The 13,376-nt window shown below is 40.8% G+C and overlaps 1 protein-coding gene across 3 annotated transcripts in view; it reads left to right on the top strand.

Annotated features, from left to right (window-relative positions):
- The window catches only part of LOC144053275 (excitatory amino acid transporter 2-like), a 36,383-nt gene that overhangs the window by 4,446 nt on the left and 18,561 nt on the right, over positions 1 to 13,376 (top strand). Inside the window, exon 1 of one of the 3 annotated variants that reach the window (XM_077567565.1) lies at positions 9,965 to 10,226. The exons of 1 other annotated variant lie outside the window; for it this stretch is intronic. In XM_077567565.1, the coding sequence (XP_077423691.1) occupies positions 10,222 to 10,226 (5 nt within the window). In that variant the 5' untranslated portion in view covers positions 9,965 to 10,221. Of the gene's footprint in view, positions 1 to 9,964; positions 10,227 to 13,376 lie in introns of those variants that run through there. One more of the 3 variants, XM_077567567.1, reaches the window with a different exon arrangement.

Consider the following 13,376-nt stretch of genomic DNA (forward strand, 5'->3'; position numbering starts at 1 on the left):
ACATGAGTGAGTCACTCACAAATTTAGACACTGGGTGGGATGTTTTTCTCTCTACTAACACCAAAGGCCAAGCTCCTAATAACAATCTACACATTGCGCTGGAATCAAGAATCGTAATTGAAGGTCAGTCATTGATTTGTTCAAAACAAAAGGAAGACTTGAACTTTTACAGGTGTTGTCCACATGTTTGTCTTGAGTATAGACTTCAATGGCATTTCTGAACAATAGTTAGGATGTTGCAAAATTCATTCAGATATATGGTAATTGATCATACCAGAATTCAGAATATTTACACTATAGAGATTCTGTAATCCAAGGATATGAGTGCGTTTTCACTTAGAAATTTTACAATTTGTTCTTTTCACCAATAGATTGTGCCCTAATAGGAAAACTGTGCTCCACATGTTTGTCTTGACTACACTTTTGAGCCATTTTCGATTTTAGGGTCATGTGAAAGAAACTATCCAATATTATGAACTGTCAATTCGAAAGGTACGCTTTTGGTCATTGCAAAAACAACAACAAAAAACTTTAAAGAGTTTTTCACGGCCTCACTAGCCCTTCTTTCCTCATCCACCTTTCCTTCGCCCCTTTACTCTTTCCCAAATCCTCAATTAAGTGTGCAAAAGAGCTCTGAGGAAGGTTTGTGTGCTTCTTTGTTCACTGCGGGTGCATCGGCAGGCATTAATGTTCCTCTTGAGCATGTAAATGGCCTTGAGCTCTGGGAGCAGAGAGCCGAGCTGCCACTTGTCTGCTCGGATGCGGGAGTGCTTCATCACTTGTGGACCTTTTCGGAAGCCAACGGGGTCTCATGCATGAGAACTACAGCGACGAGCACAATGACCACACTCGGAGGAGAGACCCCAGCGTCCATGCACCCCCACTTCTTCCGGAATAACCACCTTTTTTTTTTTACGCTCTCTCTCAGGAGTCTTTAGCGTCACCCTTTATACCCCACCAATCTTCCCCTCCTCCCCCATCACCATGCACCCCCCCCCCCTTACCCCACGCTGCTTAACCAATCATCATTTGCCTTGTGTGTAGCTCCCCACCGCTTAGCCTATCACCGTCCCCGCAAGCCCAGCTGATAGAGCGTACTGTCTAGTTTGTTTACCTCACCCACTTGTGCAACGGAACACACAACAATCCCCTTCATTGCCTGTTTGTCTGAACCCCCTTTCAGGACCGAAAGGGGGTGAGAAGAAAAAGGGGTGGAGGGGCCTGCAAAAACAAAAAAGAAGGAAACAATTAAATCACCCCTCCTCCCAATGAACCCCGAGCTTGCGGTTTCCCAGCTCGATATTCTGTGAACTAACTTGGAGGCCTGTAAAGTGGCCCATTATTCGGGTAGGGATGGCGTGTTCCAAGAGCGCTCTGCCTCAATGGCTGATTAACACAGAGGGCTTTTTGTTTGTAGCTTTTGGCTCACTGCATTATACACTGCTTAATTAGGACTAGCATCTATCTATCTATCTATCTATCTATCTATCTATCTATCTATCTATCTATCTATCTATCTATCTATCTATCTATCTATCTATCTATCTATCTATCTATCTATCTATCTATCTATCTATCTATCCATCCATCCATTTGGCAAGTAAATATACCCCATCCTTGTTTTTAACCATTCTGATGAAAATGGGCCGCTACACTCTAAAAATGAAAAAAAAAAAAAAGTAATCTAGGAGGTTGAGCTCATATTGGCTGGATTAACCAATAAATTGGTCAGTCATTGACCATTCCGGGTGGTTACGGGCATACCAATTTTTTGGGTTAGCCAAACAACCAATGAAATTGGCTACAATAGAAAGTAAATCTAGATAGATCACTTGGAAATATATTTATTGCATCAAATTAATTAATTATTATAAGTGATTACAATATATTATATAATATAGTGTTTAAAAATGGAATCGTGTATCTAGATAGATCACAAGGTGTGACCAGCTCAGTGGCCTACTGGTAGAGTGCCTTCCCTGAGACCGGGAGGTTGTGGGTTCAATCCCTTTCTGGGTCCTTCCAAAGACTATAAAAATGGGGACCGCTTGACAGTCAATATTATGGTTTGGAATTGGGGGGTTAGATCATCAAATGATTCCCAAGCGCGGCCACTGCTGCTGATCACCGCTCCCTCAATGTGGAGAATGAATTTCGCTCCATTTAAGTGGGTGTGACAATCAGTGGTGCTTTTTTTGAAAAAAAGTCAGCCTAACCAATATCTTGGTCAGAAAGACCAATTTGTATCAGTTGGCCCAATCACCAATATATATTGGTGGAAAACGCATACCATTCTAGAGCGGTTGTTTTAACCAAAAGATCTGTCGGACACATAACAACAAACCTGTGTTTTTTTTTGTAAATTTGCCCAATTTGTTTTTATGATTTACAAAGAAGTCACAATTACTTTTTTATTAATTTACAAATTATCTTTTAGGTTAGGGGTAATTCATTGCGACGTCACAGAAAATCCTGGTTTGTCACTGCGATGATTCAGCCAGGATTTCGTGGAATTTATGTTGTAAGCTTCCACTGAAGGGGCTTTACCATCTGAGTAGGTTAAGGCAAGCGAGCTCTGGGGATTTAGCCGTGACGGAGATGAGCGGAACAGGGAGAATATGCTGAGGAATGCTTTTCATGGATTTAGCTAATTAATTCCAGTGACTTGAGTTTTGAGAGCTACTTCTCGACAGCGTAGCTGCACTTAAACGTAAAAACAATGGCGTATCTTGATTTCCGTGCCAGTGCAAGCCTTGCTTAAGTCTGGAAACCGGACTCATTGCTGTAACCAGCGGATGAGTCCGGTCACTGTTGGCATCCAGCGCATTTCTGAGGCGGGGCAAACTTTCCCAAATAGATAGTGAAAAGATCCAATCAGCGAAGAATGGACGTGATGGCATAGAAGCGGGATGTGTGGAAGAGTAGTAAACACATGGACGTACATATGACATATATAATATGCATATGTAAGTCTGTGAATACATTCAACATGGCTACTCAAAGAGAGACAGTAGTGAATGGCTGATGTCGTTGTTGCGGCAAAAACCTGAAGACACGTGTGAGGATAGACTTCCGGGGCCGAAGAGGACGTTGCTCACGACGAATGCCTCACAGTAAATAAACAAATTTGATTGCACGGTTTGTTTTGAGCCTGGCTGAAATCGCTTTCAATGACCGAGGGACCAGACCCACTTTTTTTTGTTCAAAAAAGTGGATGTGGCTTGCCAGGCTTGCCTTGTTAAGGAATTTTTTCGAAGTTTTGGGAATTTGGCAAAGGATGTTTCCTTTGACGCATCCCCGGTGGACCTGGCAATTGGTGGGTTTAAGTAGGCTAAACCAGGTCTAAGAAATGGCACAGGTAGTGTAGCGTGATTTTGGTGAATGTGATTGAGGTGCAGACAGAAAGATTCTAAGCTCCACGGTATGCGTGAATGTCATCATGTTTCATTTATAAATATGACAACAGCCTCTGAATTATTGTACAAATCAATTCATTGAGCAAATTATTATTATTTTTATTTATTTTTTTTTTTTCTGGGAAGGAAAAAAAAAGCAAATTATTATTATTATTATCAAGGATGTTTGATAACACTTTTTTCAGACTGATACTGGTTTGAGTAGTCACTGATACCAAGTACTGATACCACTAGTAGTTTTCACACAGGAAAAACAATACTGGCGTTGGCCGCTGTCGCGAGCACCGACACTTTTTTTTTAAATAAAGCCTGGTATCAGCCCAATACCTATACCTGGTATTGGTGCTCTCCCATCTCTAATCATTATCTTATTTATTAAATTTTTGTTCAAATCGTCCCATTGGCCTCCAAGTGCCCGCTTCACAGCAGTGTACTGCAATCACCCTTGGCAAACTCCACTGTCCATCATCTACCCGTGAAGGTCTGCTCACAGTTTCTTATATACGTGCTTTGCATGTGTCGATATCTTTCCACTGTGTTCACACCCACAACGGTTAAAACTACAATTTCTAAATATGCCCACCCATTCGCACAATTCGACCACGCTACGCGCCAGAGTTCAAGACTTAATGATACAGCTTTGGTGGTGGAAAATTATGGACCTGAGGAGTCTCACAGGAAACAGAAACAGTAGATGATTGAATATTATTTGTGGCTATTCCAGTGAATATGTTCATCGTGTTTTAATTGAGTTTGTCATGTTCAAACAAGGTGTGTGTGAGCTCCATGGGGATCGCAGTCTTAAGTGACCGATGTGATGATGTGTGTGTCGGAATGCTCTTTGTGTGGGTTAGTGTAAGGAGAGGCTGGCATTGCTACTGCTGCTGGCGCTGCTCACTCCCAACAGACTTTGCTGTTTAATCAGTGAGAGAACATCCATTCTCCTTAGTCTTCTTATTGGCAAATCCCAAATGACGCCGAGACCTCGCACCCCTGCCTCGGAGCTAGGACCGCCGAAGATTTATGACAATGGCCGACTGTGTTGTTTTTGTGTGCGACTGCCTGCAATTACACGTTAATGTGCAGGAAATTTGTGAGACAGTGCGTGTAAAGGCATGTGATGTTTCCGTGTGTCTATTTTTGCTATCGGCAGGTGAGCCTATCGATGTATGAAATGTGATTTGCGCAGTAATGCCATTTCACAGGCGGAGCTGCCCAACACAGCTGTCAGCTCTTTACGTAGTCGACAGATTACCTGATAACAAAGACTCTCTCCATGAAATGTGCATACGAGATACTTCTAGTGATTGCTTCCATCTGACGTCACTTATGGCTGTTACAAGCAGCCACACCTTCTGCCCTCCCCGCTTTATTAGTCCCTTTCCTCCATGCACGGCTGCTCATCTATCTTTATATTTTATCCTGCCTACCGTTCCCTCTCTCTACTATACACCTCTCCCTCATCCTCTGCCATTCCCCTCTCAGCTATGCGGTGGATAATATTGGTGCTGTAGCAGGGGGTGGGGTGGTCCTGCCTTACGAGCTGATTTAATGAGCTCCTGTGGGGAATGGGCCGAAGCCATCAGAAGCTGCGTGCTGCCATCTATCCAGACCTGTTTAACAGATGTGCCTTTTGCTAATGATAGCAACGCTGCTTTGTATTTGCATGATCAGCCGCATAGCTTTAAGGAAGAGATGAGAGATGAGGACGCCGGCAGTAGGTGCGGAAGCCCTCCACAGTGTTGAGAGAAAGTAACCATGAATATGGATGATCTTCGTTTCTCCACTGGCCTTTCATCTGTGCTGCAGTTGGAGATTGATGGTAGTTCGGATTGGGAGGGAGTCAGATGGGGGGACACGTTTTCGAAGAACATCCTGTAAAAACATGCCTATTACAAGTGGAATTCTACTTCAACAAGAACCACAATAAAAGAGAGTGTAAGAAATGCAATGTGCAGTAAAGGGATGTGCGGACAATCATTGGAAATCACTTAACCGTCGAAACAGTAGTGAAGAGGGCCGTGGTTGGATTACATTTCAAACTGTAGTATCTCTGCTACTTCATGGAGATGAATGGGAATTATCCAATTCAGTCTATCCCGAACCCTCTCCAGCATAATAGGCCGTTAGCACGTAATTAGAGCTGAACTGGTCACATCTGAGAGACCTTATACAGACTACAACACGAGCCTCAGGATTCCCAGAGGCTCCGTCACTAATGACTGCCTCATTATCAACACAAAGGGAAACAAAGAGAAAACTTAGAGGATGCTGACAGGCAGAGAAATACTGATCAGTCGTACGTCGCCAGCATGAGACGCAGCCTGATTGGGGGATTGGATGGTAAAAATGGAATGAAAGTAATGAAACATGGTTATGTAATGTTCAGTCATGACAAATTGGAAGTTTCTGCATTTGATGATTGTGGCTTGAACAAGGAGTCTGTGCTCGAAATCTTTGGCTTCTTTTGTTTTCCTCAAGACAGATGGTGAGCTCCTTCAGCACTAGGTGGTCACTGACCATGGTACTGAATTCTTGCCCCTGCTCAAAATCTTAAAAGAAGTCACAAGTGGTAGTTTGTCATGACAGTGGAATGGTAGACACTGATCACAGGCAGGATGACGACAATATTATAAAGACAATATTGGTGGACATCCGTCATTTTGTCATCTGTTTAAATAAGCCTTGGTTGAGGAAAAAATAATGTTCTGTGTTCTTGCCATCCTCTCTTTTTCATTTGAAAGTGACATCTATCTGTCCACTATGAGTAGAATTTCATAAGTCTGGAATTGCCCTAGAGATACTACAGTGTTGTCTCGCTACTTCGCAATACATGTACGGATTTTCATTTGTGAAATTTGTAACCTGTTTTCTGGTTAAAGTCAACTATTTTAAGATTTAAAATAAAAACTAGCTATTAAGCTAAAGTTCCGTTGTCCTCATTTGCTGCCGGGTAAACGGAGTGTGCAGCCGCTCACATTAATTTATGTAAGCAGCTTATAATCAGCAACTTGGTATTTGTTATACATTTCACATTTCAAAAGTTTAATTTAGAACGGTGCAAGCGTTTTTAAAAGAACCGAAAATCCCAAATTTCAACCCTTGCCATGTTGGGCGAGGTTTGGAACGTTTCACCAGTCAAAAAGTGAGGGAACACTGCGGTCGAAAATGGAAGAATATTGAAAATGATCATCTTATTGTCAAATTCCAATGTAACTGTTTCTATGGCCACACTTGAAGTAACAAGGACAAAAACAGGCTATGAAACACTTTAAGGTGACAATGCTGCTTATGGAGTCATAGTCAACTTTACAGTTTGTAAAGTACAACCAATGTTTTTTTTAAACAAGCATAAAATGATTTCAATACAAAAACGTCCCACTTTGTACCTCCAAAATCATTCCCATGAGTTACTAGTTTGAGGGTGACGTATGCAAAGTATACTGTGGATTGTTAGCAAAAAAAACAACAACACTGTTTATTACTGTAGTTGTATTTTAGCAGCATATTAGAAATGGTGTAATCAGTGTGCACTGTAAACAATCCCAATAATAAGAATACTGTATTCCTTAATTAATACAGTTATGATGATCCAGATTACTGTTATATTTGCGTAAGAAGAACTCTTTCTTATTGGTTTCATACACAGTATATATTAAGTGCCGATCGAAATGACTCACAGCTGCAAATGGAATCAACCAGACTTTCAAAACTAAAGCTACTTTTCACCATGTTGACTGGAAAACATATTTGAGTAGGAAGTGTAATTAAAAGACATAACGACAAAGCCTCTCTTTCTTCAAACGTTGGAATTCATCTCCCACTTCCTATGCAGCGCACAGCCCGAAGTGTTTGCTGAGGGCTTCATTTTTCTTTTTCACAGCTCCCAGGCAGCCAGAATGCGTGAGCCCGTTTCTTCCCACTACATAACAAAGTAGCTGTGAGGCCCAATGGGGCCAGATATATCCGGAGCCTGGCCCGGCTCCAGTTGTCTTTACCTCACATTATATTGTGATGCTCCAGTCATGAGAACGGCCATTGGGCCCCAGAGACGCAAGTGGGAAATGTGTATTGTCATTTACATCTTCTGCTTGTTTTTCAGAAGCGTTTTTGACAATTGACACACACACTCGCACAACCTAACTTTAATGCAAACATATTAGTCAGTTATGTAATCAAAGATTTTTGCGATAACATATAACAGACATATTTATAATCTAATTAATCTTTTATATGAATGCAATTTGCTATCGCGTTATGTTGTACCCCATCCTTAGATCGTGGCCCCGGTGGCGTATGCTAATGTTTGTGAGCTGTGTGTATTTGTGTGGCTGAGAGCGTCCTCCTTCCCCTTCATCCCCTTCTTTCTAAGCTGCAAAGTGTTGCCAGGACAACCCCTTGTGGTCCTGGCTGCATCGCAGCAGCCCTCAAAGCCAGCACTCAGGGAACCTCCACTCACTGGGAAGGCAGCATAAAATCGGGATAATCGCCGTCGATTACGGCTCACAATGAGCCGCGGCTTCTGAAAGATTCATTCATCTTGGCAAAAAAAAAAAAAGTTTGTGGAGGAAGAGAAAGGGGTGTCTTGGTCCCGCCGCTGCTCTCCCACGGTGGGCACAGCAATGACATCAGCCGCCTGAAAGAACCAGCATGCCCGTTGCCCTCCCCTCTCGCTATATTCTTATATTCCAATTTGAACCCCGCCCCCCTCCCTCTGTTTTTTTCTCAGCCCTGCCAGTTTGGATGCAGTGCTTGGCCGGGCAACTTGGGGCCACTTCCACTGTTTGCTTGCGAAACAAAGCCCCTCAAAAGGAAGCGAGAGGAAACAGAGAGCTTCACATGGTAGCAGCCAAGAGCAAGGATGGCCGCCTCCGCCTGCCCCTCTCAGGCCCCTCTTTTGGCTGAGAGGAGGTGGTGGGATCACAGTAACCCCTTCCTCTCTCTACCCCGACTCTCATATAAAAAATGCTACATTTTTTCTGAGAGAGCCTTTTAAATAGGTATGACATGTCACTGGATTAAGGATGAGTGATTTCTCACGATACAACATTTGCCGACAAGGATGAAATTCCACTGGCTTTTGTTGCGCAGCCGGCCATTTGTTTGAAGAGGAAATAGTTTTCCAACACATTTCCCTAATTAGAATAATGTGATACTGTTGAATGCTTTGCGACGTCCCATGCTGCTGGGAGACGAGAAAGAAATCAGCTTGACTCCGTCCGTCCTCAGATGAATCATGATGGTCATTTGTGCTCTGGGGCTACTTACAAAGACATGATTTGATGGTTTACCTTCAAGTGCCGTAATCTTTTTATAACCTTTATATTAGGGGTGTGCATCGCTCCACAAAAGATGATTTGATATGGTTTTCGGTATGTGCGGTGTGAAAAACGTTTCAAGGATGATTCGATTTGAAAGTGGAACGTTTCGATTCGGTTCAATATGGTACTGCTCAGTTCAAGACATTTATATTTAAATGAAATTGCCAGTACAGTAAATGTGCAATTTCCTTCAGAGATATTCCCCTAAATCAAAGATGATTTGATACGTATTTCAATATATTTCGAAGTGTAACGATTCATTTGATTCCACTCAGTAGGACAACGACTCGATATGGTGCGGCTGTGTTTCAGAGGGTATGACGCAATGACTTTTTTGTGGTCTTTTTACATACATTTGAATTAAATTGTCAGTACAGTAAATATGCCATTTCCTTCTAAGATATATTTCTTCAATTAAAGACGATTTGAGATGTATCTCGATATACCTCACTGATTTTAATCCATTCAAAAACATTTCAATACATATCTTGCTATATTTCAAAGTGGAACGATTCAATCAGTTCGACACAGTAGGACAACGATTTGATTCGATATAGTGTGGCTCTGTTCGAGAGGGTATGACGCAATGACTTCTTTGTGGTCTTTTTACATACATTTGGATTAAATTGTCAGTACTGTAAATGTGCCATTTCCTTCTAAGATATATCTCTTCAATAAAAGACGATTTGATATGCATCTCGATATACTTCACTTCAATGCACTCAAATCTTTTAAATAAAAAATAAAAAACTATTTTCCATTTTAGAATGTTTTTTACACCCCTACAATATATATATTTTGCCTTACACCGTACATACATAACATTGCATATAGTTGCATAACCACTGAGAACTATAAGCACGAACACCCATCTGCCGTCCAACACCGCTGATGTTAAATCGTCCTTTCCCAGCAAAACGTCTATTTGTAAAGCTCTGCATATTGAGCCATTAGTGGGCATCATTATTGCCATTTTCCACAGAGGTGGATCAGACTGGGAGTGGGGATTACAGAGTCCGGGGAATGGAGGGTCCCAGGGATTGTACTCGTAAGCTTGGATATTAATTTCTATCCTCCACATTTTTATTTTTTATTTATTTTATGTGTGTGTGTGTGTGTTTGGCATGCAGTGCTGGTAGTGGAGTCAGGAGGTGGGGGCTTAGCTTCGGGGTGGGTGGGTGTCTGCAGACGTCAGGATGGCCAATTCAGGTGGTCCCTTGCAGTGGCTTGTTCTGTGATCTGATCCAAGTGGACTTGTGCTCTGTGGATGCTCAGGAGTTGCCGGTGGACAGCTGAGAGCCACCAGCACATCTATGCTGGCCGCAGCCAACAGCCATACTTGGGACCCTATCATCTGCCGCACTACTTTTCTTCCATGCATGGAGCACTCGTGATTTTACAGAGAGTGATTGGCTATTTTGAATACCAAAGCTGGAGAAGTGACCCTGGTCAATGTATATAGTCTTACTGCAACTCCACCTGAAATGAAGTAAGTCCATTTGGTATTTACACATTCAGAAAGGTCAGGGGTGAGTTGGTGCTGTCGTTTTGAGCTTTAATGATGAGGAGCTTTCAAAGCATTGTAGCTGCTTGATTCAGATCACTATTAATTCATTCTTGGCTTCATTACCGTGTACAATTAATCTGACTAAGATCTCAGCCAAGATTAATTGATTTACCCACCTGAGACAGTCAATCCCCCCGCCCCCTCACTCCCCATGTGTGTGTGTGTGTGTTTCTGTGTGTGTGCGCACCTGTGCATAACATAACTGATTTATGAGGTTCTGTGAATGGCTAATAATACCCATGACAGATTTATTTACCACATCAAGTTAAACGATTGTCTCAGGACTTTACTGATCTAGACTTTATTGTTTAGAAAGTGTGTCACGATAATCAAATATATAAACCTCCCATAACCTTGTTTAAGTTTTTCAGATTTGTCGAACTAACATTTGCCGACTCTTTTCAACTCAACTCAACTGGATTTGATTTATAAAGCACTTTAAAACAACCATTGCTGCACACAATGTGCTGTATGTACATGGAATAAAAATCTCTAATGCAATAACCAAAGGAAGGTAGAACTAAAATGTATCACAAAAAATAAATTAATAAATATTATAGTAAGTAAAATAAATATCAAATTAATGACAAATAGAGCAGGCAATATTTTAAAAAAAAACATTCTGATACAGTATTTATTGCCTAATATACAGTATACTCTATATTGTATGAACTGTCCAAAATGAATCATAACGTCCAATATTTGTAGTAGTAATACTACTACTACTACTACTACTACTACTACTACAACTACTACAACTACTACTACTACTACTACTACTACTACTACTACTAATAATGTCTAGGAAGAAATGGCACAAAGATGGGCCACAAGATATTGAATGGAGTACAAATGTCTGTTTTTCATTTTGACCCAAAATCGTTATATACTTACACTTCAGTGCTAAATTCAGAGGTAATTAGAAAGGTTAAGAATGTGCCAAACTCAAGGCCCAGGGGACAGCTCTTGCTTGCCGCAAATGAAGTCAACTTTTGTGAAGTTTGCTAAAATCTGTACCAAAATTTCCAATTGTGATGCATGATAAATAATGACGTTGAGATATTACAAGCATTTTCTTGTTACCAAATTCCATTTTACAGTAATTTCAAAAATAGTTGAGCAAACTCTTATCCTTCACTTCTGGTTTAAAAACTAGTTATTAATTTGTGGTGTATATGTATATCACCATAATATGATGAGGGAAAGCATGTGTGTGGCTCACGACAATTAGTTTGAATATGCCAAAATATGGTACAAAGGATTGAATTTCACAAAACTGTTAGATCCATTGCATGACTTATATTCAATTTATATAAAAACTAAACAAAAACAAAAAACAACAAGATATTTTCCATCACAACCAACATATTTCAGCTATATGATGCCCATTCAACAAATCTATTTTTTTTTTAATTTTTAAAGAAGCAACAACTACTCAAAATGTGCCTAAGTTATAAATTATGTTTTCAATGTGCATACTTTTTTGCAAGTTCATGTGTCTTGGTGAAAAGGGTTCTAATGAGTCTCATGACAGAATAATATCCGACCTCCATGACATTTAACATGTGCTTCCTCTCTCCTCAGTGCTAAAAATAATGTGGCCGGGAGACAAGTGTGAAACAATTTAATTAACTCCTCATCACTCTTGTGGACAGGGATTCTGCAGTACTGCTTGCTCATTTTTCAACTCATTTTCCAACAATTTTTTGGTACTTTCACTAATTCAGCTTTCATTGTCTGATGTATGAAAAAAAAAAAAAGCCGAGGTGGAGTCTAATGGGAATGCTTTGCCGTCTGTTTGCATGTTCATTCTGTATTTCACACTTCACTTTGAAGTTAATAAGAGGAGATCGCAACGTCCATCTGTGTGCCTGCAAGCTGCCCAGGTGGTCTTCCTATAGTCAATCTCACAGAAATACACAAAGCTTGAGGAGATGTGTGTGTTTGTGTGTTATAATTAGTAACTACAGTACAGACGCCTCCATGAGTTGCGGAGAAGGAACAAGCAAAACATAGCCATAACCCGAATAGCGAATTTCTGTGAATAATTGGTGCTCACATTAATGGGATTATCATAACAAACATCACAAACTATGATACTATACACACTTTGGTTGCATTTAAAATCCAAACATTTCCAAACATTGCTTCAATTTAAAAAATACAACTTAGCTTTCCCTGAAGCATACTGAATGAAGCAAACGTCACGTTTTTGTTGGCTTCCCAACACCATCTTTTGTTTTTGTTTTTCCTGCTGCGATTATTTGTATGTAGAATTCAGAGCCTACTGTATTCTGTATGAAGGAGCTTATATTTCACAACTCCAGGCAGTGCAGGCCTTTTCATGGGCACCATGAGGGCAACATTGGTGCAAAAGTTACGGGACACGCAAAGATTACATAACATGACTGTGAAAATGTTTTTTGTCTTTTCAACATTGAAAAAGCTCACTTCCTGTACCATAGCTTTTTTTTAATTAAAAAAATATATATATTTTGCCTTCCACAGGCAGTTCTATCACTTCTGAAAAATATCCGGCAAGCTTTTTAAGAACTGCGGCCGAGCAGATGAAGTAGCCGTTAGCTGCCGTAACCAAGGTGGATAACATATGGGCAGGCTACATGCTAAGCTAAAGGTGTGCAGACATTCAGGTGATGGAGAAATTGTGCTCAACGAATATTGAAAGGCTAATGGTGAAGTGCAGACCTTTTTTATCGACCAAGTGTTGTGTTCATGCTCATGCGAGAGCGCAAATACTGATGACATCATAGATAAACACAAGACCGCACACCTGACAACATGTTTGTTACAGCGACGCATGAAGGAAAATCACAGATAGGAACGTTTTTCCACACATAACAGTGTGACAAGGGTGCAAAAAGAAAACTGTGAATTTGTGAATGTTTTATCGAGAATATGGAGGAGATCACTGTAGTTTGGCAAAAAATATAGACCATAAAAATCCTTTTGAACAGCCCCCACAATGAAAAGGAAAATTTGACAGGATCGTAGTTTATAAGTCTTTCATTTCACAGATGAAGATATGACACAACACAGTCAGCCGCTGGGGGT

Source organism: Vanacampus margaritifer, chromosome 6 (assembly GCF_051991255.1).
Source record: "Vanacampus margaritifer isolate UIUO_Vmar chromosome 6, RoL_Vmar_1.0, whole genome shotgun sequence".
Classification (NCBI taxonomy): Eukaryota; Metazoa; Chordata; class Actinopteri; order Syngnathiformes; family Syngnathidae; genus Vanacampus; species Vanacampus margaritifer.